Source organism: Mercenaria mercenaria, chromosome 5 (genome assembly GCF_021730395.1).
Source record: "Mercenaria mercenaria strain notata chromosome 5, MADL_Memer_1, whole genome shotgun sequence".
Lineage (NCBI taxonomy): Eukaryota > Metazoa > Mollusca > Bivalvia > Venerida > Veneridae > Mercenaria > Mercenaria mercenaria.
The window spans coordinates 35,663,624-35,691,616 of NC_069365.1; the positions used below are offsets into that span (position 1 = coordinate 35,663,624).

Sequence of the window (27,993 nt, forward strand, 5' to 3'; positions counted from 1 at the left end):
TTTCCCGATGTCCCTCCAGTAGGGAATGGGGATGTCCCTCCGGTAGAGAATGTAAAATCCTTATACTCTTAAACCATCCCTTGCAAGCAACATCGGTCTACTAAAAAAATGGATGTGTACATTTTTCTTCAATGTCTCTGACAGTGAAAATAATGCACAGAAATGGTTTGTATGTGTAGTTAATAGAGAAAGATATATACTGTCTCAAGGTGTGGAAGAGAAATATCTAAAGAAAAGTAATGTTCTAATATGCTCTATAAAAGTTTTTTGTCTCATGAAAAATATACCAGAGCGTGTCACCTATGGTTTGAAGATGCATTTGAATTGAGAGATGTTTGTTTAGCCATATAGGGTCCAGTAGCATACATCAATATGCTGACTTTCTTTTTTGGAAAAAATATGAGTGTTTTCAAATTTTAGTCTACTTTAATATCAATTATTGTTAATTGATATAGTCTTTGAATCTATTCAACATACTTGTTTAGTAACATGAAAAATATGTTTACACAGGCATTGTAAATCAAGTTTACTAAACATTTCTTCCTGCAAACATTTTAACAAAATGAAATAAGTTGTTAATCACAAAACTCAGGTAAACAGTGATCTATACATTGCGTCTTCTTCTTTGATGGTCAAAGGTCCTTGGAACGATTTCCATATATTCTACACAACTATCCCTAACGCAGTTGTTTGGATTGAATACAACTCGTTTGTGTTTTTTTCTTTGCACTGAATACATGACCTTACTAGACTTTGTACATTTACTGGCCATGAGTGCTGCTTGTGGATAATAACGTTGCTTAGGCTGGACATCGATGACGCAATACAAGCGCGTGCTATTTACATTCTTCATAATCCTTTGGTGGAGTTTACTTGTGATCGGTACCCTGTGCAATACCTTTCGCAAGAAGAGCGCCTCCTTCATGAAGAAACATTGCTGGCCATACAACATAATCTACATACTTTCCACTTTTTGTATAATCTTTGAACATACTGGTGTTAAACTTTGATGGAGGTTGCGACTCGAGAACCAGTGGAGGATTTTGCACCGCACAAAGCCAACCAATCTCGACACAGCGTGATATGTACTCCTGAATCTCTTTCAACTGATGTTTGGATAACTGGATGTTTGGCTTCACAACCTGTTGGTACATATTGAGTTGTTAATCCCCTGTGATCTTAGAAATATTTTCGTCGATTTCTTTTTCACTTTGTTAGTATACCACATTGAAAAAAGTTAAAACGTTGTCTTTAATATTCTAATTATCACTTTGTTGGGGTGGTGTGGAGGCGGTTATTTTCAGTTCAGCCAACTGTGGCTACATAATTTTATAATTGTGACACTAACATTTCGTGTAAAATGCTCATTAAGTTTTAGAAATATATCAGAATAGAAACAGAATACTAAAATATACTTGTAAACTTAAGAACATGGCCCTTGAAAATAAATCTTCTGCTGTTCATGCAGCCATGTAAAAGACATTTATCTGATATTACTAGGAAAAAGTCAAGAAAACACTGTCATAGAATGGGCGTGTTATTGATACTGGCACATTTCATATAAGCATTGGATACTATTTGATATGATAAGAAAACATGTAATACCTTCTCAATATCCTTGACTACAAAGGTTGCACGGCTTCTCCGAAGTTCTTTGATCTGTTGTTTCAACTCGTTTGACATTATAAGCTTAGTTTTTGATCTTCCCGTTACCTTAAACAAAATAATTATTGATGAGTGTATCAGAGACATAGCTAATTATATATACAGACTTTTCAATGGATTCTTTCGCTAACAATAAAACACTGAATGTACATGAAAAATATGAGAGATTGTAACCTACTTGTTGCGATATTACTTGAAGTGGCAGCTTATCAAGACAAACAACAAATATACTTTAAAGGTTACAAAAACTTTAACATCAACAAAAATCCCACTTTATACGATTTAATTTCATAATTTTGTAAACTTGAGTATTAAATTGTATGGGGTATTAAAACACTTTAAAATAAAAGTATCTAATTGCTGTACTTCATTTCTGACCCATAGGTTATTTGAACGCTTTGTGTTATGGGCATTATCCAGTATGCAATGTGGAATTAAAATCTTCTTATCTTATGCAATAAATAATTGCCACGTTGATTGAAAAAGTCACACGTTTGTTAGCATACGGTTTACCAATGTGAGACATATTATACCTCAGCTGGCACTTCAATACTTCGTTGAACTCTTTCAAAGAAATTTTCAGTCGACATCCTTTGACATTCATGGTAGACAGCCTGAAAATGTTAAGGAATGATATAGACGTATTGTATTTTATAAGAAAGAGAGGAATTTAGTTTCTGAAGACCACAAGCGGGAGCTTTTCACTTTTTAATCGCAGTTCCGTTTCCGTTGCACCTTTCGATATACCTGTTTATGTAACTACAGAATGGTCGGGAGCAATGACCAACTCTTTTTATTCTCGCTTAATCAATAGCTGTGTATATTCGAATTGTTATTTGTTTTGGTTAATTTTAGACACGTATGAATGTCATACTCTACAACTAATTCAATTTTCCATTTAGTTACAACTATTGTAACGAAAGTAACTCACTTTAATATTGTATATGATATGCAATGTATAAAATAAAGTCTACAATATATACATTTGCTACGACATTTTCTTGTAGAAAGAAAAAAGTTTGTCTTCGTATAAATACCATGTATCAATAATATTAAGGGGGCATTTTCCGCGAGATTGCCCATGCAATCTTGCATCGTTCACAAAAATAACTTAATGAAAATTGCGTCGTTCCATAAAACTTCACTAAAATCTAGCATGAATTATGGCTAAAACTTATTTTCCGAATGAATGTAAATATCAAAATTAAATCGACATGATTGTGTGATTTTTACCAGCTTTAAGGATAATAGGAATAAAACTCAGGCACTATGTTTTTATCGGAAAGCGAATTACAATCAAATGTGATTACAACGTTTTTAACAAGCTGCCGTAAATATAAAACATATAAGAATTGAACCTTTTTGTATGTTAACGGGATCGACTGATTTGCAAGAAGTCCCAACGTAGTTTATACCCGTCACAAAGCACAAAAATAATATTTAATCCTTAACTGAGCAAACTAACATACATTTGCACAAGAAAGGCGTCAAAAAGAATCAGACAACAATGAAACGAAATTTCAATCCTTTTCTAATTTGTAATTTTCTTGATAACTTCGTATTCATGTAGAAAAAATTTCTTGCTAAATATAGTATATACCAATAATACAAACGACACACTGCATGTTTTCCATGGTGTCAAGTGTTACAAAAATGAAATTGTTTACCATCATAGTGTCTAACAGTGTCCGAATAATTTCTCGCTCGTCCATCTCTCCTTGAAGCGCATCGAATGCATCAGTCCATTGGTTGTCATACAATTCTGACATCTTCTCGGCTATCTTAGTAGGTCTGTTTTGGTCACTAAGGTCAGATATATTCGGGTTGTTATCTCGTAATTTGTTTGATGCCACGGAACTCAATCTGTTCAGTAAAACACAATAGACAAAATTACCAAACTTAGAGCACGGTTTTCGAGTCTGTTGTAAAAGCCAACCTGGGATATTTATTATACAAACGTAATAAATATTCATATTTTTTCTTTTAAAATTTGATTCGTCAGATTTCAAATTACTGAAATTAAAACCGTCAAACATGTAACACAATTTACAATGCAATACATTTCACAATATCTACAATATATTACTTTCCTTCGATGAGAGTATGTAGAGCCATTGCTTTTGCCTCCGACTTCCTAGTCGTGATTATTTCTCTATTATTTGCACAGAAATGTATGTCAGCTGACTTTAAAAAGATTACCTGCGTAGAACATCTTCTTTTGACTCTTTTTCTCCTTCATACTGCTTTCGCAGCTCTTCATTTGATTGAATAAATTGCTTCAAACTAAAACAATTTATAAAAGCAATCTAGCTGACTTTTTCCAAACTCAATTATAGCTGAACCAATTATTTATTGATATAAAATCCTCTTTTCGGAATAAAGTGTATGCTAACCTGTATGTTTAACTTTTAAGAAGAAAATTCCGTTATCCTTAATCATTACAAGAAAAAGATAAGTAAAGAACAACAAGAGCTGTCAGTGGACAACGCGCTCGACTATTCTCAGTGCTTGATAGTATAATATAAGCAATGAGTAAAACTTTAACATTACAATAAGCATATTCTAAGTCGAAAAGGGGCTATAATTCAGTTAAAATGCTTGATAGAGTTGCCTCCTCCTTTTTACAGAATGGGGTCATGATGGTAAACAAGTATGCAAAATATGAAAGCAATATCTCAATGGACTTTGAAAATATTTGGGGTGGTACGCAAACTTTTAACATTTACTCTAAGTCGAAAAGGGGCCATAATTTATTCAAAATGCTTGATAGAGTTGCCTCCTCCTTTTCACAGACTTGGGTCATGATGGTAAACAAGTATGCAAAATATGAAAGCAATATCTCAATGGACTTTGACAATATTTGTGGTGGTACGCAAACTTTAACATTTACTCTAAGTCGAAAAGGGGCCATAATTCAGTCAAAATGCTTGATAGAGTTGCCTCCTCCTTTTTACAGACTTGGGTCATGATGGTAAACAAGTATGCAAAATATGAAAGCAATACCTCAATGGACTTGGAAAATATTTGTGGTGGTACGCAAACTTTAACATTTATTATAAGTCGAAAAGGGGCCATAATTCAGTCAAAATGCTTGATAGAGTTGCCTCCTCCTTTTTACAGACTTGGGTCATGATGGTAAACAAGTATGCAAAATATGAAAGCAATATCTCAATGGACTTTGAAAAATTTTGGGGTGGTACGCAAATTTTAACATTTATTCTAAGTCGAAAAGGGGCCATAATTCAGTCAAAATGCTTGATAGAGTTGCCTCCTCCTTTTTACAGACTTGGGTCATGATGGTAAACAAGTATGCAAAATATGAAAGCAATATCTCAATGGACTTTGAAAATATTTGGGGTGGTACGCAAACTTTAACATTTGTGTGACGCTCACGCTCACGCTCACGCCGACGCCGGGGCGAGTAGGATAGCTCCCCTATCTTTCGAATAGTCGAGCTAAAAAAAGCGAGAAACGCATTTGAGCAATATATTTTGTCAATATATATGGCTATTTTCACAATATTTATATATATATTTAAAATAGTCAACAAGTACTCACTTATCCTCGTTTTCTCTTTGAATTCTGGAATGCAAAAAAAAAAAGAGTAACGAAAACATTATTTGCTTTTTAATAAACTCTATTTGTGTAATACAAACACTTGCAGTGTTGAGCAATATGTCACCGCGACATTTGGTGAACAAACATTATTTTACGTATGTTGTCTTGTTTGTTGTTAACGTTTCTGTCCTCTTTCTCCTCAATCCCCCTGTCACGCCATTCTTTCCCCTCGCATTTGCGCTCCCTTGCTTTGGCATCTCCTACCCATTTACTATGAGTAAGTTATCGTGCCCACATTAATTCTGGCTGCCGGAATCCTAAGGCGGTGCCCGATTATTGTTTTTTCCTGCTTATGTGTTCGCATTTGTGTGCTTGTGTGTCCTACAGTGTTGTTATATCTTACTTGTCTGTTTATCTATGTAAGTTACTTGTGTGTATGCGTGCGTACATGCGTATGTACCTGCGTGCGTGCGTGCGTGCGTGCGTGTCTTTTATACATAATTCTGCGCTGCTTTGGTATACGTTGTAGGGTAACTGTGATTAAGGAACGTTTGATTCCTTTGAACATTCATACTTGTTTCGTTTTCCACTTCACCCCCATCCCCACTCCTCCTTTCTACCCCCTAAACCTTCCCCCTTTTTCTACATTTTGCATTACACTAAAATGTACTTGTTTGCTTTTTGGTTTCTTCCGTTACAGCTTCTTTTTGTTGTGTGCCTACTTTGCAAATGCGTGGCTCTGAGGCTGTGTTTGAAGTGCTCTGTGCTTCCGAGAAATCTACCCTTAGCTATTATCATTTCTTGCTACAGTTCTTGCTGATGTGTGTTGTTTACGAATTCCACCAGCATTGTTTTTATTGAGCTGTATTTTGTGACAGGTATTATGTATTAGACACGAAGAAATGTTATGTAAAAGGTCGGTAACAACTTTTTGAGACTCTGATATGACCATTTATCCATTATCCTCTCTACAGTAACATTTCTGTCCTGATTTATCAATTTAAATGTAGCTAAACAAAGTAAATGCATCGCAATTTAAATAAAGAAAGTCCTACACTTTAAATTTCGAAACTTTTTTGCACAAATCACAAGAACATTTAATGGTATACGGTTCAATAATATATTTAACACCAGTCATCTTATGATTACGAAGATTGCAAAAAAATCATGTGATGTTATCTTTACCGGACACATTTGTTTCCAATTTGTCACTGAAATTTATTTCTAACCAAAGAAATGTTATGATTAGAGTGGAAATATATGAACTTTACCGGACCCTTTGTTCCGCCTTGTCACTCTAATTATTTCTTACCAAAGAAATAATTTGATCAGAAGGGAAATGAATGAAATTTACCAGACCCATTTGTCGCCAACTTGTCACTAAATTTATTTCTAACCAAAGAAATTTTATGATCAGAAGTGTAATATATGAAAATGAAGTAAAAATGAAAATACTTTGACTAGCAAAATATCGGATTGTTAGCTCCACATCTTAACTACATTCGATCTTTTTAACTCTAAGCGACCGTGTAGATTTAAAAAAATAAAGCATGTTCTTTATCTAAATAATACAGTATAAAATAAAGTAACTTTACCTTTTCAGCTTGGCTTCAAGTTTTTGAATTTGTTGACTTTTACTCAAACATTGAAGGCAATCTGTCTCGATATTTCTGAATGGTTCCTCTTCCCTTTTTCGTTTTCTTTCTTTTGTTTCATTCCAGGATGAGACACGCCTGGGTTTGTGTGCCCTTTGTTTCGGAGGTGCGAACCCAGCGTCGTCAGTGTCTATTAACTAAAGTAAAATATGAAATAATAAGAAAGAAGCTTTAAATTAAAGTTATAACTTTTCAATTTATTCAGATTTATAGAATTCGACATCTGTAAACCAATCACTCCTATCACATGTTTTCTTTTCTGGCATTTTTCCTACAGTACTATTGTGGTCATTCGTGGTTCATCAAAACATGAAAAAATGCAAAGACTCCTCGCTAATACCGTTTCTAAAAAGAGTTATCACGTGACTTTAACGCATTGGGGATTTGCGTCATTTGAAGACTGACTTTACGACGTACATCTCTACTTACAGTCTGTATCACTTGTAGTGATTCTCTGATTTCCAATAAAGCGTTGTTATAATTATCAATACATGTCGGTAGCTTTTTGCTGCTCGCTTTCCTCTTCTTCCTCTGAATATTTTTCTGTTCTTTATGTATTACCTTTGCACTCTCGTTCACAATTTTTGCTTGAATGCGCAATGTATCTGTTTCGAGATCGAACTGTTCCTTATAGGCGGAACTGAAACAGACAGTCTGTGTGTAAAATAGGCATGCCGATATATCTATCGGAAAAAATTTGATTTAGTGATAATGATTGTTTGTATACACCTGATAACTCGGGCGCACGACAAAACAAAGTAGAAAATTTCTGTTTTAATGTACTCTTGTTCTGTGAATATATTTTTTAAATTGACAACTGTATAATAGGTTTCTCTTAACCAAAACAAGTTAACAAGTTCCTCTCTCCAAGATGTCAATTAATATTAGCAGCGAGAAATTATGTATAGATTCTAGGCTTTTTGTAATACCGTTTTAAATTACGGCAAATCAAATTTGACTTTATATAAAGGTGAAGCGGCGTTATATATTGACGAATAATGCATCTGCTAATAATCCGAGCAGTCCCACCTTTTGTAGTGGCAGCATTTTACGCTGGCAATGAAACAAATATTCTAAAATAAACAAAATAATAAGGGCTGTTTGTGAAACACGTATGCCCCATTATAGCGTGCTGTATCGATCCAGGCTGAATAGAAAGATTACCTAACGGCAAATTATGTATTGATGTGTACAAAACGGTAATTATATACAGAGACTAAGAACAAAAATAGGCATAGAAGACTTAACAGAATAAAAAATAATGAAAAAAAACTGGGACAGAGCTTTGGAATGGTCTGCGGTGAAACTACTACTGTGGAGTTTGAACCGCAACATGACAGTGTAAAAAATACTCAACATTTCAGATTTCCATGGAAAATAGCAATGTCTTGGGTTCAAGCCTTTGTTAATGAATATGTTTGTTCGAAAATATGTAATTCAGTTCCTTATTCTACTCACCTATAGCGTGCGATATACATGTGTGAAGACTATAGAAAGTGTTGAATGCGGTTAACTCAATTTGCATACAGTAACAGTGTTATATACATGACGCTAGGGCAACACACACATTGATATGAACCAAAAATATGTTTATAATTTTTCGATAATATTCTCAGATAAGAAATGTCGTTTACATGATTTACACCCTTTATCGAATATCTCACCAAGATACCGGTATTCTCGGAACATGTCCGTAATCACTGAATGTTTCAATTTATTTAAATAATTTAAAATATCTGACTTTTTCTTTAACAGTTTCTTAGAGAATCTCCCCTTACGTCTCTCAATACTTTCCGATTTACCGTTAATACATGCATACTTTTATAAACGGACGTAGTTATGGTGGAATGCGCCCCAATTTTTTTTTTGCCGAACTTCGTCCTGAAATTTTTACTGTACAAAATTCAGGATATATGCGATTAGGTTCCGGTTTTACTTTGTCGCCATATTGTTCGAGTTTTTTGCTATCCTGTCAGAAACATGGCCCCTGGCATCACTTTTCGTGCAACGCCCAGTTCCGTGTGCCCTCGGCATTTTCCCTTTCCTGCCCTCTGAATGTCATATTAATGAAAAATACAAAATAATAACTATCATTTTGCATTAAGAAAAATGCTATTCAATGGTATGAAATTCAGCGAAATAAGATTGACGTCCTCACATCAAGTTTTGCTATAAATAAAGACGTCTAACAGACATATAAATACTTAGGGGTCACCGACTTTTATTTTTCAATATTTGACGATATTTTACCCCTATCCCATTTAGAAATAATCTAAAAGTTTATTGTATACTTGTTCATAGAAGATACAACGTACACTGTCTATCTAAGGTCGGGTAGTTAGCACAGTACAGCCATAAGCTGTGAATAGCTATTGACAGATTAAAGACAAAATAAAAACAAACCTTCATTTTCTAATCTTGTCAGAAGAACAATGACAATTTTGACTTTTGAAATAACTTGACAATTTATATAAATAATATTGGTCGAGTTTTTAAATACAACTGACGTACTGATTTTAAACTATCAAAATTTATCTAAAGGAATTTGGATCAGTGATTTATCTGAAGAATATTTAGGTCAACTGGTAAACAAATGACTTACGACCTATTCATTTCACGATCAGGCCACTATAGTGATATTTTGATTGAAAACAAAATGGCCTGATGATGACGACTTGTCCTTCAGGGATTTGCTTCATGAACACTATTGAGGTCAAAAAAGGTGCTTCCCATAAATGTATTTAATATAAGTAGGTTCATTTTAATCATTACATTCTAAAGTGTAATGGCTTCATATGAAGGATTTAACGAAATATCAGAAATCCTTTCGTATAAATCCGAACAAATTTTAGTCCTTATAGATCGTATTACGTAAAGTTTTGCGACACACACGGTATATAACAATAGAAGGAAACATTTTGCAGAAGTCATATTGACGTTAAGCAAACTACTTTCGTTTTCGATTTACAAATAAATTTTAATCTAATTTCTTTGAAAGATGCTTAAATATCATTTAGATGAAAATGAAAACAAACCTTTTTAAAACAGCGGTACTCGTTGCAGCCGACTCATGACCACGATATCCGGCCATATTTTTACAAAATATTTAAACCAGGAAGGTAAACAGACAGGTAAATGTAATCAATTTATCCATTGGAAGGAGCGTAGCTGTATCGTATTTATTCCCCTTTTGGTGTAAAGCTGAAAACAGAAGAGGCATTTAAATGATTTAATTCATATTTTAAACAATATTGATAACTTCATTGATATAAAGTCATCGTGGTCAGAAAGATGAAATAGAACAAAATGTAAAAGGCTGTAAAGACTATACTCGAATACTCTGGCTTCATCTTATTGAAAAAAAGTTGGCTAAAATATTAATTTTAAAAGCTTTTCAAAATATAAAGTATGGTTAGATATTACTCTTTCTTTGTTATTAATGAAGAGCAGCATCTCCATCCATACTGCTTATAGAAGAGTGCAAGATTGATTTGAGTTGTTTGGTGTAACTTTTACTGCTGATATTTTCAATATATGAACAATAAACTATACATAAGCGTAAGAGCAGGGAGCTGGGGAAGGGGAGCACCATTTTTTGGCTGTGTATATTTCTCCTTCTTTTTGATAAAACCTTGCCGACAACATTATCCTAAAACATACTTCTTTCAGCATTTGGCTCTTGAAATATTCAAAATCATATACCCAGTTTGATACTATTTCCAACAAGAGTCTCGCACCCTAATAAAAAGTCCTACACAAAAATATCTTCTTCCCCGGACTAACTTGTCATTACATAACTTAAACTTAGAGTATTTTAGTGTTGCGATTCTCTAGAATTCAGGATTTTGGATGAAATTTTGAAAAGTATTTTTTTCGGGGGTGGATCCCCCGTATTTTACATTTATACAGAAACACTTTCTAGAAATAAGATGATAATTTTGTTGGAAACAGCTCTCAGTCACATAGAGAAAAATATTAACTCTTTATAATAAGAAACCAGTTAGAATACAAACTTTACTTTAGTTGAATTAAACCGCAAACACTTGTGAAACTTCAGTTTATTACAGAAATATATTTCTCTCAAAATTCAGCAGAATGCACGATTTATCGTTTAAAATACCTAACTTTTTCGGGGAGAACCCCCGTAAATCCATCATGGTATACTTACATATATGGTGCTGATTCAGGGAAGCAACCAACGCACAAACATAAAAAACAACAATCATCTATTTTTGAAAGCTCAGAGAATTTTAGAAGAAATGTTCTGCTCGTTTTGCTTGCAAGACATGGTACGAGCAATATTGTAATAAGCCGAAGTACAGGAGGGTCAGACATCAGAGCCACTGTTTCTTACTTAGACACGATATTTTGCTTCTTTTCCCTTTCAATCCCATCAGACTGCTTGCATTAGGTCTAGATCGTTATGATCGTTGTCGAGATGAGGAAATAAAATCATCTATCAAGTTGTTTGTAATTTAATCAAACAATTTGCTTGATTTTTCATCAGATAAGTCATAAAGTAGTGTATAGGGTAGCCAATAGCATACTTTCCTATTAGGTCCAAAGACCCAGGCATGTACATGACTTTTTACAGGATTAAATTTTTTAAAAAGGAGGAGATAATATCTAAAATATGCATCAAAAAATTCCATGAACCCTCCTAACGAGTCACTGGACATCCATTTTTGCTGGCTTTGCTCCTTGTGGCAAATTCATCTTTTAAGCATTCATCATATTATTTACATATAATTACATTAATAGCAGATTTGAACCATTTTGCTTTCAGAAGCTCTGATACTTGCTCATTATTTGAAATTTAATCAAGGAGACTTGCATTTAGCTATTTCATGTACTTAAGCAAATTATTCAATACAGAATGTATATCTTAAATGTGCTTATTAGTTTTTGATAACGAAAGAATTACAAAACGTATTTTGAAAAAGAAACAGAAAGTTTCTTTTGTTTACTCTAAAAAGGAATCTGCCTTTAAGTTCGGAAAAAAAAACTTACTTCAATAGAAAGCAAACAAACAAAAAATCTTTGCACCAAGGAAAATCGCTATACCATCCCCACTACACCCCTCCACCCAGAAAGAAATTTAACATTGTGAGTAAATAAATATAATGCTTTTATAGTTATAAATGTCTCGTTCATATGCATACAAATAGGACATAAGAATCTGTAGTGTTTGTTCAGTTTGTAGTATAAAATCGTAAATATCAATGTATACTGTTACAGACGGTCACAGCTGAGGTATTTATATCAAACATTTACATATAGGTCACATTTACATATATAGAAGGGTTATTTAAAATCGTCGAGTTACTTACTAACTCGTAATTAAGGTGTTTACATATAGGACTATAATTATTAGATACTATCTGCTCTGTAACAAGAAGGTCGGTCAGTTGCCGATCTAGTTTTATACTAGAACCTGCCCATCCGCGTAGCTCAATAGGGAGAGCGCAGATCTACGGATCGCGGGATCATAAATTCGACCCCCGGGCGCGGCGTACTTTCTTTTTGATAAAAGACATTGTGTCTGAAATCACCTGCTTACAAGGAAAAACAGGATATAAGTGAAGCGGTTAACATCTTAATAAATAAGGTCGTAAATCAATTCAGTAAAGTGACGGACGAGTGGAGAATTCAACACATAATGCCATGCGGAATCATGGTTGAAGGTACAAGAATATGGGGAAAATTATATAATCAAAATTTTCTATTGCCAAGGAAATAGAATTTGATTACCTAGCTGCTGTTGACAGCACTATGTCAGAAGGCATTGCATGTGAAGAAAAGTGTGAAGAACATGTACAATTTAGAGATTCAAAATATCCCGACACAGAGGTGTGTATTGAAAATTTCTAAATAAATGTTTTCCAGGCTAAAACATCATTATGCAAATGCTAGAGATTTGAGTTCTATAAACAAGAAGATGACATCTACTTTCTTACAGCTGATAGAGATGCTGAAGATCCTTGCTGTGGTACGGTAAAAATGAGCACAGGTGTTCTTAAGGACCACGCTGGATTCAGTTTGTGTTACAGTGTTCTACAATATCATTCCATTTCAAATTTGACTGGATAAGTACAGAAAAGGGGCTTAGACTTCCTACAATTAATGCTGACTTTTACACATTTCTATGGAAAAGTATCAAAAGTTAAAATTCTGCTTGACTTAAATCCTGCAATAGAGATACATGTAGAAAATGTTTGGACAACGGCACAGGTGATACACGGGAAGCAGTGTTCAACAAATAGTAAACCAACAGAGGGAATGTATGCCTTTCCATGAAACTGCGAGATGTTTCACAAACATTGCTGGCGAATTTTTCGCAGTATTTCAGAAATCCATGCATTTGAAAATGCAAACACAGAACTCAAAATTTGTTTCACTGCGCTTGAATTAATTAATATAGTTTGCAAGTTGGGTTCATTTGTTAATAGATACCATATCAAAACTGCTGTTTTACATCATATGAAATCTTGCACAGAGTCTAATACTTCCCATTGTTTACAGAAGGTACTTTGTTTCTTGTCAGAGAAACTAAAACTTGTTAACCTGCTGAAAGTTGATACAGAATATAATTTATTATCAGTAAGTCAGTTACCAGTAAGTCAGTTCGAAGAACAAAAGATCTGGATAAAAAGGCAAGGGAACTTTTTCGAAGTTATATCCTGTCCACAGATGTGGAAAGATGACATTGTGTCCAACTTCAAATTGATTGAAACAATTCTTACAGTCGTGTTTGCTTCTTCACCCGAAGACCCTCCGGTCCCGTTTCAGTATAGCAAATGTAAGAATTTAGACAAAGTCCTCGATAAAGTGAAAGATAAAATAGCAAGTAATTGTGACTGGTATGAGATAAGAATGAAGTGTGAAGATATTTTTAGAGAACACTTTGAATTTGAATAGTTGAATAACACTTTATAATTCCTAGCCCTTCATAATAGTTCAAAACCCACTCTTTGCTAATGGATGGCAATCTGACTTTTCCCAAAAGATTAAAAGTAATAAATATGATTTTTCTTAAACTTTTAATATATGTCTACTTCCCTGAAGAAGATGTTTGAATGACAAATGCTACAAAATTGAGAATATATATTATCTAGAAATATTTTGTCAATAAAACCATAACTATTATACCATTTCATTGAACATGAAATCATGCTTGAAAACGTTTTTCTTGTGTAAATTAAATATTACTATAAAAATTAGTTTACCGGTAAAGTTAACAATTTGTTTCCAGTCTGAAAAAGTTACATGCCTTCAGAATAATGATAAATAAAAAGAATAGTGCAATCTCTACAAATATGACTTTAGTTAATGTATAAATGATAGCATAACACATTTCAATGTCTTCGGTGAGGTTGGTTACATCCTTGGGCAACACCCTTGGCTAGGAGAGCCCCTCCTTCGTGAAGGTATAGAGCTGGCCAGACCACATACTCCATATATGGTCCTCGCTTGGTATAGTCTTTAAATGTATTGTTATCAAACTTTGATGATGACGGTACTGAGAGGACAAGGGGTGGATCCTGCACAACCATCAGCCACGTTACCTCCACACAACTAGAGATATATTTCCGAACTGCTTCGTAATGATTATATGATGTATGTAGCCTTCCTTGTATTGCCTGTTTAAAAATAAACACGAGATTGTTTGATTACTTGATTACTTTACCTCATCTCAGGTAAAATAAAGATTTAACGCCATTTTTAGAAATATTTTACTTGGCTTAGAAAATCTTTTAATCAATTTTATAAATATTGGTAGACAATGTTATGCGAATATGAAATAAGGCAATGCCTCAATCGGGAATCGATACAGCCCATCAGCTTGTCCAGAAATACTAGTATACGTTTGTATCAATATAAAGTTAGATTTTGGAATAAAAACAAGAACATTGCTGCTCATATTTGTACTGATGTGCAAGACGTTGCGGTTCAGACAAGTTATGTGGACGCTTATTACGCACAAGGAAACAGTTTATTCTTCCAAAACAATCCGAAGTAAGACGCTCTCTGCATGTGCCGTATGACCATATTTTTTAATCTCATTCGGTATATATCGCATATCGCATGTAACCATAAAGGAATCGATTCCCCAATATGTAGTAAATATAGAAATAATGGATATATAACTGTAAGCAGCTACCTTTTCAACTTCCTTGGTCACGTGCAAAGCTCTGGATTTACGGAACTCCTTAATTTGCTGTTTTAAACTATCTGGCATCATGGATGTCGCTCGTGGTGGGACAGGCGTGTACCCCTGCAATCATAGAATTTTTTTTTTTTCAGTAAAAATGCAGGTAACGAATTAAAGTATTAGGTGTACGCTATAGTCTCTGTATATGAGATGGGCGATTTTTTCCCAAAAATAGAATTTCTTCAAACTTTGGATACTAAAGATCAGTCATCTAAGAAGCAAAGATATGCAATAAAAGTCATATGTCACCAGTATTGAAAAAGAGTTATCTGCCCTTGAAAACGGTATTTCATAAAAGTAAGTTTTAAGAAATTCTATTATTGAGAAAAATTCTGCCCACTTTAAACATGAACGCACAGTATCTTTTTTTTTTTTTTTACTAACATTTGACTTCCATAAATGATACAGTAGAAAGATAGGAATGTCCAAAGAAGAATAAAGATTTTGATGCCGATTAAACTTTCCATATTTTATTCTGACATACCTGCAGTGGAAGTTCAATGCACCTCTGGACCTTTTCAAAGTAATGGCCAGTAGCAATGGCCTTACATTCATGGTAGCATTTCTGGAAGAGAAGCTTACCATTAAATACTGTTGACATTAAGATAAAATTTGATTCTTTGACTTTTTAGAATCAAGCAAAATAGAAGCAGACTTGATTGGACAGAGTCTGTTATAAAATCTAAAACACCCCTCACATTCCAGTTTTATTATTCTATTTCTGCATCAGCATTCTTTGTTCCCAAAGGACCAGAAAATATAACTCAACTTTTATGTTATGCTTCAACAATACAGATACAATTCGTTATACTTTGAAGGCATTTCCTCCACTCATATCATTCTTTTCATTCACAAACAGCATTTTAAAAGAACTTAAGATTTAATTTTAAATTAAAACATAATTATGTTCGTTCTACCCCTTATTTTTAACAATAGACAAGAGAATCAAAACCATTAGAAGGTCCCGTAGCAGTTTTATGATATCTGTCTCTCTCATGTTTCCGGCCAAGGCATCGAATGCATCTGTCCACTGGTTGTCATATAGCTCTGACATCTTTTCAGCTATTTTAGTGGGTCTATTCTGGTCACTAAGGTCAGCGATATTTGGGTTGTTATCTCGGAGTTTGCTGGATGCCAAGGCGCTTAATCTGAATAATAACAGTGGTGATAACTGCCTTTTATATGTAGTGACAGTTTTATTCTGCTGAATAACCTATTGTAACGCCAAAAACTGTGATTTATTTTTATTTTATTTGGTTATGGTCATTCCGTTCGTTCATATCCAATTAACATCAGATATATCTTTAATACAACAATTTATTATTTACTCCATCAATACCTTCGTAAAGCTTCGTCCTTGGCAGTTTTTTCTCTTTGATAGTTTTGTCTCATCTCTTCGTATTCGTTCTTCGGGATGTGTGTTTCTTCAAGCCTAAAATAGAACTCTAGTTCTTCAAGAACTGATAATACATAGTGCTAAAGTCCATTATGAATGTTTGGTTTGCAAGGCTGGGAAAAATCGGACTAAAAATTCTATTTTAATAAAGCATGTAGCATTATTGTCTTATATAAGTTCCCACTCTGTATGGAGGTATTCCCGTCCAGTCTCAGTTAGGTGATATACAAAATAAGCTGATCGGAACGACCAGGGGAAGTCACAAAGTAAGAAATAATGTGATCAAATTAAATGGATTTTAACATTTTGCAATATATATTTTGAAACGTTTTCATTGCATTCAACATTGTTGTTTATTCTTTATTTTGAATATATTACCATTTAATTGTTGACTGTAACTGTTTTATTTCCTGATCCTTTTCCTGAAATATCTCCGTGTATGCCCCTCCTGGTACACTTATGTTGTCTGACAGCTTTCTTTTCTTTGCAGGAGGAGGTCCATCATCACGTTGCCAATACTTTGACCAAGAGTTTCCCATAGCGTTCCTAGTCAGATATTTTCTATATATCCACGTATTGATAAGCAGGTCCTATGTAAGATATACAGCTATTACTTGAATTTTATATGACTGAATTCTGACTGGCCGCTTATTGTACAGAATACCACACAGTGTTGCAGTTTTTTATCTGAATTGATGACATTTAATTATTTAACACAATATAAATATGATAAAATAAGTTTAAATGCACAATGATGGCGTATAATAGTTACTGAAATACTTTGCGTAAAACACAATACTTCACAGACTGACCATAGATGCAGTTTTAGATAATAAATCAGTTGTGGACTTTTACAATGTGCAATATGTTTGTTTGTTTGTTTGTGCTGGGTATAACGCCGTTTTCCAACAGTATTTAACGGCGGGCAGTTAACCTAACCAGTGTTTACCAGTGTTCTGTATACCAGTAAAAATTTGTTCTCCGCAAGTAACTGCCAACTTCCCCACATGAATCAGAGGTGGAGGACAAATGATTTCAGACACAATGCCTTTTATCAAATCGTCAAGAACATACGCCCAGTCCGGAAATCGAACTCATGACCCCGCGATCCGTAGACCAACGCTCTACTTACTGAGCTAAGAGGGTGGGTGCAATATGTGACCTGCTAGAGAGAAACCAGAAAATAAATTCCGTAACAATATCTTGATACTCTTACTAAACATTTGATACATTAGTTATGACTTATGTATGTTTAGTATGTGGTTGCATGTTACAACCATTAAATGCACGAGATGTGCTAATAAAAGATTCAGAAAAAAATGAAACCGAAAGTAGATCAAGTCAGAACTATCAACGCAGACCGAAAATGAAATTTGAACTGTTTACCTTACTCTGTCAAACCCCTTACTGGGACGTAGACAAGTTTTGAATACTCTCCTTATTCGATATTAAATGGAATTCTGATAATAAATTGAAACGATATCATAAGCACAGAAATTGAAAACGTGTTGTAATATTTTACATTTACATAAACCACTCATGCAAATAATATACATGTACAACTTTTATAAAAAGTCTTGTCATTTTTCCTCGAAATCAATAAACAAGGACATAAATAACAACTTGCCTTTTTCTACGAATTCATTAAACTAATATATGGAAAAAATCCTTGTTTTCTTTGAAATAAGAAATCCAGGATGTATGATACAAATGGGATAATTCTTAAAGGGAGACTACTTAATGTCAAGACTCGATGTAATACTTAAGATTTATGTCCTTTTTCGCATTACAATTTTCTATTATTTCACAACTTTTGATAGTTTTACAACTTTTCGTAACAAAATTACGGCTCTGAATATAAAACCTGGACATTGTTTTAATCCTCTCCAGACGTCAGTGAACGAGGAAGCTTGTAGGACTTTAAAGCGACTGTAACTTTCATTAAATACATTGGTCGAAGGCGACTTTATTACTTTGAGTGAAAAACTGAAACTTGCATTGTGAAAATAATTTAAAGTCTAGAACTGACATTTTACTGAAGAAATATATATCCATGGCAAAGTTTAAATGACGTTTACAATATGAAATTATTATTATTTGAAAGTTGAAATTACGGAGGAAATAATATGGTTTGATAACTTGTGTCAGTTGCCTTGCCATTGTTTTATATTTTAAACGGTTAGTAGTTAAAGTGGTGACGTCTTTGATGGGTTTTTTAGATGTGATAAAGTTACTTCGGTGCAATGGATGACGCTTAAGCAAATTTGCGAGAGCATTTTGTGTTTTGTGCTACCATTACTTGTGTATGAGATTCATTCGGCGTTAATCATATTTATTAACACTGTCCTGCAAGTTTTGGAGTATGTTGGGGAGTTAGAGTGATGTTTGGTTTTGGCCGAATTAAACTCCACAGTTATGTATTCGCCATCGATCGATCCAAGGCGGTGCCCCACTGTGTTCCTATCTTTTTTTGCTTTCTTACCTACATGTTTCAGAGGGTCTTACATTTTCAAGATATGCACTCTATACATCCTTTGCTATAGACTGCGTTCATCGAACATGCATGTTGCCCTCTCTTTTTGTTGTTATCATTATTACACAGATGAGTGACGGGCATGTTCCCATTTGATCTTTGCTTGAGTTTCTATATGGTCATATTATGTTACCTGTACTCTCACTGGTATATGAGAGGCATGTTCCTGTTTGATATTTGTTCGAGTTTCTGTATGGTGATGTTATGTTACCTCTATTCTCACTGACATATGACAGGCATGCCCTTATTTCATATTTGTTCCAGTTTCTATATGGTGATGTTATGTTACCTCTATTCTCACTGACATATGACAGGCATGCCCTTATTTCATATTTGTTCCAGTTTCTATATGGTGATGTTATGTTACCTCTATTCTCACTGACATATGACAGGCATGCCCTTATTTCATATTTGTTCCAGTTTCTATACGGTGATGTTATGTTACCTCTATTCTGACTGATGTATGACAGGCATGTTCCTATTCGATTTTTGCACGTTTCAAATGGTTTTGTTATGTTCACATCATTCACATGGATGTGTGTCATGCTTGTTCCTTAGCTTTTTCAGACATCTTTATCGTCGTAGTACCACAGTCTAGGAGCAGTTAATGCATATCCGGATAACAGGGAACGCTAAGCTCCGATTGTCATACACTCTGATACTAATAATGACACAGTGTCTTACGATCTTAGATAAAAGTTAAGTTATAGTTTTGCGTAAAAACTACTCATCGGGCTGTTTATTATGCAACTATTCAACATAACTGAGACTGAAATATCTTCGAAGTACATGTACTGGTAATATCGACCAGTTATGAAAATAAAAACTTTCATTTCCTTGGGTATTATTTTGCAACATCTGGATTTCTCAGCTTGCCACTGCCTCTGCACCTGCTCACAGAGAAAGCAAGGTAAATTCAGCTTGCCACTGCCTCTGCACTTGCTCACAGAGAAAGCAAGGTAAGTCTTAATCTTCGGCCTTTTTCGTTGTTTTAAAGAAAAGTCTTTCCATAATACCGTCCCGTCGAGACGTGTCGGAACGAAATATAATTAACTAACTAAATCTTTTAAATTTAATATAATTTCTAGTGTTACAAAACTTTTGATATATATTGGGATACTATAACAATCTGAACCAAAATGCAGGTTTTAAAGTCACGTATTTCCAATCTATCCTGGTTGCGCAACCAAGATGGGCAAAGGGAAGACTTAATAAAATATATGAGTTAAGGATTATGAATACTAAACAGGCTTACAGTAACGTCAAAACTAGTGTTTCCAACCAAGACTAATATTTTGAATAAGAAATTTACCGGCGATTAGTTTAACAGCCGGTTAAAGTTTCGGCCAATATGGCGATATTTCAGCTTTGGTGATAGCGGAAGACCCCAGATTGAGCTAATTTAGGCCTAGGTTAGATTCTAGGTAGAACAACAGCTGGATGATTTCCTCACGTGACAGAATTCTGTACACCTATCGAGGTTTCACACTAACAGCGGTGAGGAGCAAGTGATTTGAAGTCAGCGACTTTTACCATTCGGCTACTGAGATCCCTAAACTTGCATTTCTAATAAATGTCGGCTAGACATATAAATGCCACAGCAAAACTTCCATAGATGTAATACAATTGTTCTTATATTCATATCATTCCGTAGGAAAAATATGTATATCAAGTTTATACTTATGTTATGATAACTCTACCTTGGTTGGGCAACCAGGATGGAAAATCGAATTTTAGAATTACCTCTAGTGAAAATTTTGTATTTAGTGCTCTGTGAACATATGAAAAAGTCCATTACACGACCAAAATCCTATAAACCACTTTTAAATAAGTCCCGAACACCGGCAAAGAAATCATTTTTTTTATCACATTATTCTATACGATAATGAAGGGTGACTATGAAAGCAAATGTAACAAAAAGTATGAATTTGGCGTAAACATTTTATTTTATTATCAAATGGCACTACAAATATCTATGACTGAATGTACTGCGGGTGAAGTGATGTATTTAAAACTTGAAAACACAGGTCTGGGTCCCATAGACTGTCTCATAACTCCATTTACATTGACAAAGATATTACAGTTTGTAAAAAAATCCTGTATAAAATAAAACCACAAGCTAATTCTGGTAAAGATGTAGATTAAGCAGTAATTCATAGAAAAACTAAGGTGACACAACATGCATGCTTGAGTAGGTTCAAATAATTTAACATGTCTTTGGCTGTTTGTTTTCCCATTAAGTTTTCATGAGCATTAATACATATCGAACTGCTGTATCTCCTTCATCTGTTCGTATGTGTTACAACCATTAAACACCAATCACTTGATATGCTTTTATCACGTCTGTGTAAATTGAACTTCAAGTTATGAAAACGACTACATCCCAAACAACTTAATAAGCGACCTCTTGAATAATTAGCAAAATGTCAACACGATTATGTAAATATCCTAAAAAATAGCTTTATGTTATAGTTCGTGTACTCATTGGAAGAAATGTAAAACAAACAATATTTGAATAAAATATAGTCAAACTAATGTTTCACAAGTAGTTACGCTTTAAAGGCATACCGGAATACTGTAACGACTCAAGTGACTGGTGACCGACCGCTGCCATAAGATTCTACTTGTATATTTATTTAGGAGGACAAGTCACTATGGATTATGTAATCAATAAAATTAATTGCTACTTCAGACAAGTAAGATATTTTCTACGTATGAATATAACCCATATACTGTCTATTTTCTAACAAAACGTTAGTTACTTGAGAACAGACGGCAACAAAAACTACTGCGATTTAAAACGCATCTAATGTTTTATTACGTAACAGTTTTGTACATAAATATTTGTCTAGATTATTATTCCAAATTGTTGGAGAGTTACAGATTGGTGCTTAAAGTACATGCTGTTTAGTATTTGGTAAATTATTCAAGGGATCAACGATCACACTAACATAATATAAACTATATATTTTCTGAGTATATCTATGTAGAAGAGATATATACATTTAATTCAGCTAAAAACCTATACTTCTATAGTCAGATTTACAAGAGGTATTGTTAATTATCTAAGGGGAGGTTGTTGCACCCTTGAGCAACACCTTTTGTTAAGAGTGAACCTCCTTCATTCAAGAATAGAGCTGGCCACACTACATACTGTACATACGTCCCTCGCTTCGTATAGTCCTTAAAGACATTTGTATCAAACTTCTGCGGACTGTTTTCAGAAAGAACAAGTGGTGGGTCCTGTACCGCCATCAACCAGCAGAGCTCCTCGCACATAGATTTATATGTCTTAACTTCTTCTACACTGTCAAACTTTGACTGCTGATTGCTTCGAATTGCCTGAAGAAAATAAAACTTTAAGCTTAATTATTACATCTTTACTGTCATTTTATGATGATGCCATAATATGATAAAAAAAATGTACACTGCCGCATCATGAGAGGTTCCTCTGAAATTATACTTTACTTTATATTCCTGCCGTAAACATTTTCTTAAGTTTATTCACCAAATATATTTCAAACATGGCTTCCATGGCCGAAGATGGGGATTTCGAACAGAATAGGTAGCAAAGCATTCCTTCATAGTCTATTTTATGCCACCTGTTTGTTCCAAAATGAAGAAGGCAAAGCTGTTTTAAGCTCCAGACTTGATACTGCACCCTTTAAGTAAAGTTTGTGATTAACTCTTAATTTGCTGTTACTTTAGACTGGTAATACCTTTTGAACGTCTTCAATAACATGCACGGCTCTCAGTTTTCTGAACTCCTTGATTTGCTGTTTCAACTCGTCTGGAAGCAACGACTGTTTCAACCCGTCTGGAGGCACAGACTGTTTAGACTCGTCTGGAAGCACAGACACGTCTGAAAGCATAGACTCGTCTGGAAGCTCAGACTGTTTCAACTCGTCTGGAAGCACAGACTGTTTCTTCTCGTCTGGAAGCACAGACTGTTTCTTCTCGTCTGGAAGCACAGACGACGAGGTTACTGACAACTCCCCCTTAAATATAATATATGATCATTTACAACTGATTGCTTTCGCTGTCAATTATGCCACTTTATTCAATATTTTATGTTGTTAAAATCAATTGTGTTCAGTTTGAGTATGGGCTTCCCTGATACTGGTGCTACCATAATTTGCTTGACGCCAAAGATAAGGTCAGAGGCTAGAGTTCAGATTAAAAGTTAGAATTCACAAATCTGCAAGTTATTTCATGTAAAATGTTTTACAATATGTTTACGAAAACATTTTTTTTTTGTAAAACAGACATACCTGAACGGGAAATTCTATGATGCGTTGAACCTTCTCGAAATAGTTTTCCGACGCAATCGCCTTACATGCCTTGTATGATCTCTGCAATAGACATTTTATCTGTTGTTAGTTAGTCCCCGTTTACGTCTGTATTTTGACATACTTTAAGGAACTGGCTGATGGATTAAAACAAAACAGCAAACACATTACCATGAGATGATATCGAACATCTGAACAAAGTAGACAAAGCACTTGATCCCTAAACACCTAAACATGACATATACGTAATACGAACATAAACGCAAAGGATAATTTACGGTTGAAAATTGCAACCTTAAAAAATGAAGAAAAACTTAAACAAGAGCTGTCTGATGACAGCGCGCTCGACTATTCGAAGAATTGATTGAAGAATGGCGTCAAAATACTTCCACGGATATTCAGATAAAAGAAATAAATAGATTAGACAAAAAATGTTCCTGTATTACTTTGATTTCGATATTAAGTCTTGCATTAAATGGCAATATATGAGCCAATTTCAAAGTCCAAAACGGGCCATAATTCAGTCAAAATAGTTATGTACTCTTGCCTACAGATGTAAATCATAATGATAAGCAAGTGTTCAAAGTTTAAAAGCCATATGTCAAATAGTTTTGACAAAACATGGACTTGTATGAAAACAGAACCAATTTCAAAGTCCAAAAAGGGCCATAATTCAGCCAAAATAGATGACAGAGTTAATATGTTCTCTTTCCTACAGATAGAGACTATTATACTAAACAAGTGATAAAAGTTTCAAAGCCATATGTCAAACACTTTACAAAAAATATGAACAGGTACGAAAAACTTAACCAAGATTTCTAAGTCAAAAGGGGCCATAATTCAGCCAAAATCCTTGATGGAGTTATGTACTCTTGCCTATAACTGGACATGGTGATGGTTAACAGGTGTTGAAAGTTTCAAAGCTTTATCTCAAATAACTTTGTCAAAATATGAACTGGTACGAAATATTAACCCAGATTTCGAAGTCAAAAAGGGCTATAATTCAGCCAAAATCCTTGATGGAGTTACGTGCTCTTGCCTATAACTGGACATGATGATGGTTAACAAGTGTTGAAAGTTTCAAAGCTTTATCTCAAAAGACTTTGTCTAAATATGAACTGGTACGAAAAACTTAACCAAGATTTCTAAGTCGAAAGGGGCCATAATTCAGCCAAAATCCTTGAAGGAGTTATGTGCTCTTGCCTATAACTGGCCATAATGATGGTAAACAAGTGTTGAAAGTTTCAAAGCTTTATCTCAAAAGACTTTGTCAAAATGTGGACTGGTACGAAAAACTTAACCAAGGTGTGACGCCGACGCCGACGCCGACGCCGACACCGACACCGACGCCGACGCCGACGCCGTGGTGAGTAGGATAGCTCTACTTATTCTTCGAATAGTCGAGCTAAAAATATAAAGAAAAAACATCATATACAATTATTTTGTCGATTTGTGTAATGGTATATCTTTTTCTAAAAACTCTCACTGAGATCTTACGTATAGTATTTACCATTAAAATATCTAAAAGGAAATCTATTGTTTCTGTTTCACTCATTTCATCATTCAAGGCATCAAACGCATCTGTCCATTCATTGTCATACAGCTCTGACAATTTCTCAGCTATTTTAGTTGGTCTGTTCTGGTCACTAAGGTCGGCGATATTCGGATTGTTATCACGAAGTTTGTTGGACGCCATGGCACTTAATCTGTAAAGAATACATCTTGAATTAAAACAAATATATATATATATATTTGAGTGACACGAATCTATGAGTTTAGTTCCTGAAACCAAAAATTTGCGACAAATTTATTTCAATTTTCAGTGCTCTCAAATGATAAATCTGATACTTCTTTATTATTGCAGGGTATCTATTCGACGAATTGTAAAACTGTCTTCTGTTTCTAAATTAAGTCTTCACACTTCTTTAGTATTTGTAATTTACCTCGTCAGGGCTTCATCCTTTTGTCGTTTCTCCTCCTCATATTTGGCTTTCATCTCTTCATATTCTTCTTTTATCTTATCTTTAATTGACAATTCCTCTAACAGTCTGAAAAGGATTATATTTTTTCTTAAGGATAAAATGACAGAAGATGTGAAATACTTGTATGTCCCTTCAAACCGCCTTAACTGTGTCAAGCGGAAAAATCTTCATGATGATTACACTGACAGCATCATGAAGTATAAGGTACTTAAGCAGAATCATCAACCTGCCGACGTTGTAAGCTAGTTGGATGTCTTCCTCACATGAAGACTCCTATACCCCTAACACCCAAATGAAGTTTCGAACGCACTTTAGTGACAGGTAAATGATTCGAAGTAAGTGGTCATAACCAAAAATACAATTTACAATATAATCGTTTTGAAGCCTATAACGTAAACCAGCAAAAACATGAAATATCAGACTGGGTTTGACTGAGTCTGTTAACGGACGATTATGAAGTAAACTATCACCGACATAAGCGGAACTCTGTTATAAAGATTATTACCTGGACCTATGATCCAAAGGAAAAAGAAAAGTAACAATATTTATTTTAAGTACAGCCACCACATAGCTAAAAATAATTTAAAAGTTAAATTACAGTGCCAGTTCCTTGTCTTTTTCTTGACACCGCCCACAGAATACACTGTTCTCTTCTGATGATTCGCCTAGATAAAATGACGAAGTACGTGATCGTTTTCTCGGTGGTCTCCCAATTGGTGGACTCTGAGGAGGCTCGGATTCTACACTCGTGCGCGAAGAATTCCTGGGAGATCTCCATCTGTTTGGATCAGGGGTGGTTTTACCTTCTTTTTTACCCTTTTAAACGAAGGATGGTTAAAATTTGTGCCCATTAAATGACAAAATATAAATGAGCCGTGCCATGGGAAAACCAGCATAATGGATATGCGACCAGCATGGATCCAGACCAGCCTGCGCATCCACGCAGTCTAGTCAGGATCCATGCTGTTCGCTTTTAAAGCCGACTACAATTAGAGAAACCGTTAGCGCAGGCTGGTCTGGATCCATGCTGGTCGCAAACGCACTATGTTGGTTTTCTCATGGCGCGGCTAAATAAAAATAGGTTCTACAAATTGTAAGAACGAGTATCAGCTTTGATTTCATACAAATCATTCTAATTCCAAAATACTGCTAGCTGTAATTACAAGGTCTTCTTTAAAGACTCTGGTCAGACTGCTGATGTTGTTGTCTTTATTTTCATGCTTTGCAGGAGAAAAAAAAATAGAAATGAAAGTACTTACTTTTCTTTTTGCATTTTTACATTATTACTGATTACAATTTAAGGAGCCGAAATCAGTACAACGATAAATATATGATTTATGCTATTGTTACATGCGGAGGATCATACTTATAGCTAGAAAATAAAACATCTACAGATATTATTTTGTACCCGTTGACCTGTTTTCATCCAGGACCAAATTGTCCAAACTAAGTGTATTGAATATACATGTTTTGAGATGCTTTCTGTCCACTAAAATTGAGAAGTCGCAACATATAAACAATTACTAATTCTATAGTGTCTGAAAACTGATGATATGCGTTGTGATTACATGGTGTGACGGGTGCACTCATGACCCATTATATAAGTCAAACAGTTAAAAGTCGTTGTGGGCTATTTATTCAAATGTATCTGATGTGTATTTAAATGTCATGCTAATGATATTATGTTTTACAAAGGGCTGCAATGTTTTTAATCAAGTGCGTACATACAAATAAAATAAGTACCTTTTGTTTATTGCCAGGCCTCCTTTTACCCATATCATTAGTTCCAATCTAGGAAGAACAGCGAACTTTTATCTTGCGAGCCTTTACAACAAATGGATACACAATATGTAAAAATACACTAATTAAGTATTGGTATCGCTTATATCGTGTTTTAAATAGAGACATTTTCTGATATATGTAGTTTTTGTACAAATATTAAATATTTATATCGGAACATGTACAATTTCTGGTACAAAAAGAAGTAAATCGTTGACATGGTATATAACTTTAAGTGTGTTTCTTATATCAAATGTAAATCACGAAGAGATCAATCATGCACACATATCAGCATGAAAACTGTAACTATAACATTACCCAATAAATCCTCAATATAATCTTCTGTAAACTATATTTCTGTTTACAACACCTGCAAAGCGATTAACGAAACCGAAAGTAGAAAAGACCTAAATTGTTATTGCAAATCATATCATATATACCTTCATTTAATTAATAACAGAAAGTACAAACCAAAATTCCAAGACACAGTTCACGCGTCGATTAAACGAATTTGCTACCTTTTCTGTTAAAGGCACAAACCAGGATGTAAATTGAATTGTGTATATATGTATACAAGGAATATAAAAGGGACGTAACTATCTTAAGTTCTCGTGTTTAAACGTGTGATGTGGAACGGTTCAATATTTGCCCACTTTTAATGATTAAAGGGCGTAACCAGGTAGGGGGGCAAAGCTTGCATTTTACCCTTGAATATCCATTGCATGATTTTTTTCTGCTCGCTGCGCTCGCCAACTTGCATATGCTAACTATTAAAATTGACATTCACGGTAACCTTTATATAAAGTCTCTTATTAGCTGTCTATATCTCAAAAGAGCAATATATTTTGCCCGGAAGCTTTTACAGATTTTTACCCAAGTTTCAATGTTGAATCTGCCGGTTTTACAGAAGGTTGGATGTATCTA

The 27,993-nt window shown here is 34.4% G+C and overlaps 2 protein-coding genes across 3 annotated transcripts; both read right to left on the reverse strand.

Annotated features, from left to right (window-relative positions):
• Window positions 1–406: 406 nt before the first annotated feature.
• Window positions 407–27,675, reverse strand: LOC123558290 (uncharacterized). The gene is made up of 21 exons (XM_053544526.1): window positions 27,541–27,675; window positions 27,034–27,114; window positions 25,889–26,106; window positions 25,252–25,356; window positions 24,819–25,014; window positions 23,291–23,371; window positions 22,739–23,017; window positions 22,080–22,361; window positions 16,865–17,076; window positions 16,430–16,522; window positions 16,043–16,238; window positions 15,040–15,153; window positions 14,331–14,518; window positions 7,308–7,518; window positions 6,819–7,015; window positions 5,224–5,247; window positions 3,865–3,948; window positions 3,333–3,528; window positions 2,199–2,279; window positions 1,606–1,713; window positions 407–1,142 (listed from the first exon to the last, which is right to left on the reverse strand). The coding sequence occupies exons 2-21, from the start codon at window positions 27,064–27,066 to the stop codon at window positions 870–872; spliced, it is 3,171 nt and encodes a 1,056-aa protein (XP_053400501.1). The 5' UTR covers window positions 27,067–27,114; window positions 27,541–27,675; the 3' UTR covers window positions 407–869.
• Window positions 13,902–18,209, reverse strand: LOC123556873 (uncharacterized). Of its 2 annotated transcripts, none has more exons than XM_045347930.2 (7): window positions 18,114–18,209; window positions 16,865–17,076; window positions 16,430–16,522; window positions 16,043–16,238; window positions 15,575–15,655; window positions 15,040–15,153; window positions 13,902–14,518 (listed from the first exon to the last, which is right to left on the reverse strand). In XM_045347930.2, the coding sequence occupies exons 2-7, from the start codon at window positions 17,023–17,025 to the stop codon at window positions 14,234–14,236; spliced, it is 930 nt and encodes a 309-aa protein (XP_045203865.2). In that variant the 5' UTR covers window positions 17,026–17,076; window positions 18,114–18,209; the 3' UTR covers window positions 13,902–14,233. The 2 variants fall into 2 exon arrangements, with proteins under 2 accessions (XP_045203865.2, XP_045203864.2); XM_045347929.2 differs by lacking the exon at window positions 18,114–18,209 and adding an exon at window positions 17,873–18,009.
• Window positions 27,676–27,993: the final 318 nt, after the last annotated feature.

Coding starts and splice junctions, on each gene's coding strand:
- LOC123556873 (XM_045347930.2), bottom strand. CDS start 17,025: ATGGGAAACTCTTGGTCAAAGTATTGGCAACGTGATGATGGACCTCCT. Junction 15,656..16,042: donor TGCTACGGGACCTTCTAATG/GTTTTGATTCTC, acceptor CTTCTCTTCCAG/AAATGCTACCATGAATGTAA. Junction 15,154..15,574: donor GCATTGAACTTCCACTGCAG/GTATGTCAGAAT, acceptor CTATGATTGCAG/GGGTACACGCCTGTCCCACC.
- LOC123558290 (XM_053544526.1), bottom strand. CDS start 27,066: ATGGGTAAAAGGAGGCCTGGCAATAAACAAAAG. Junction 16,523..16,864: donor TTACAGTCAACAATTAAATG/GTAATATATTCA, acceptor GTTCTATTTTAG/GCTTGAAGAAACACACATCC. Junction 7,016..7,307: donor CACTACAAGTGATACAGACT/GTAAGTAGAGAT, acceptor ATTTTACTTTAG/TTAATAGACACTGACGACGC.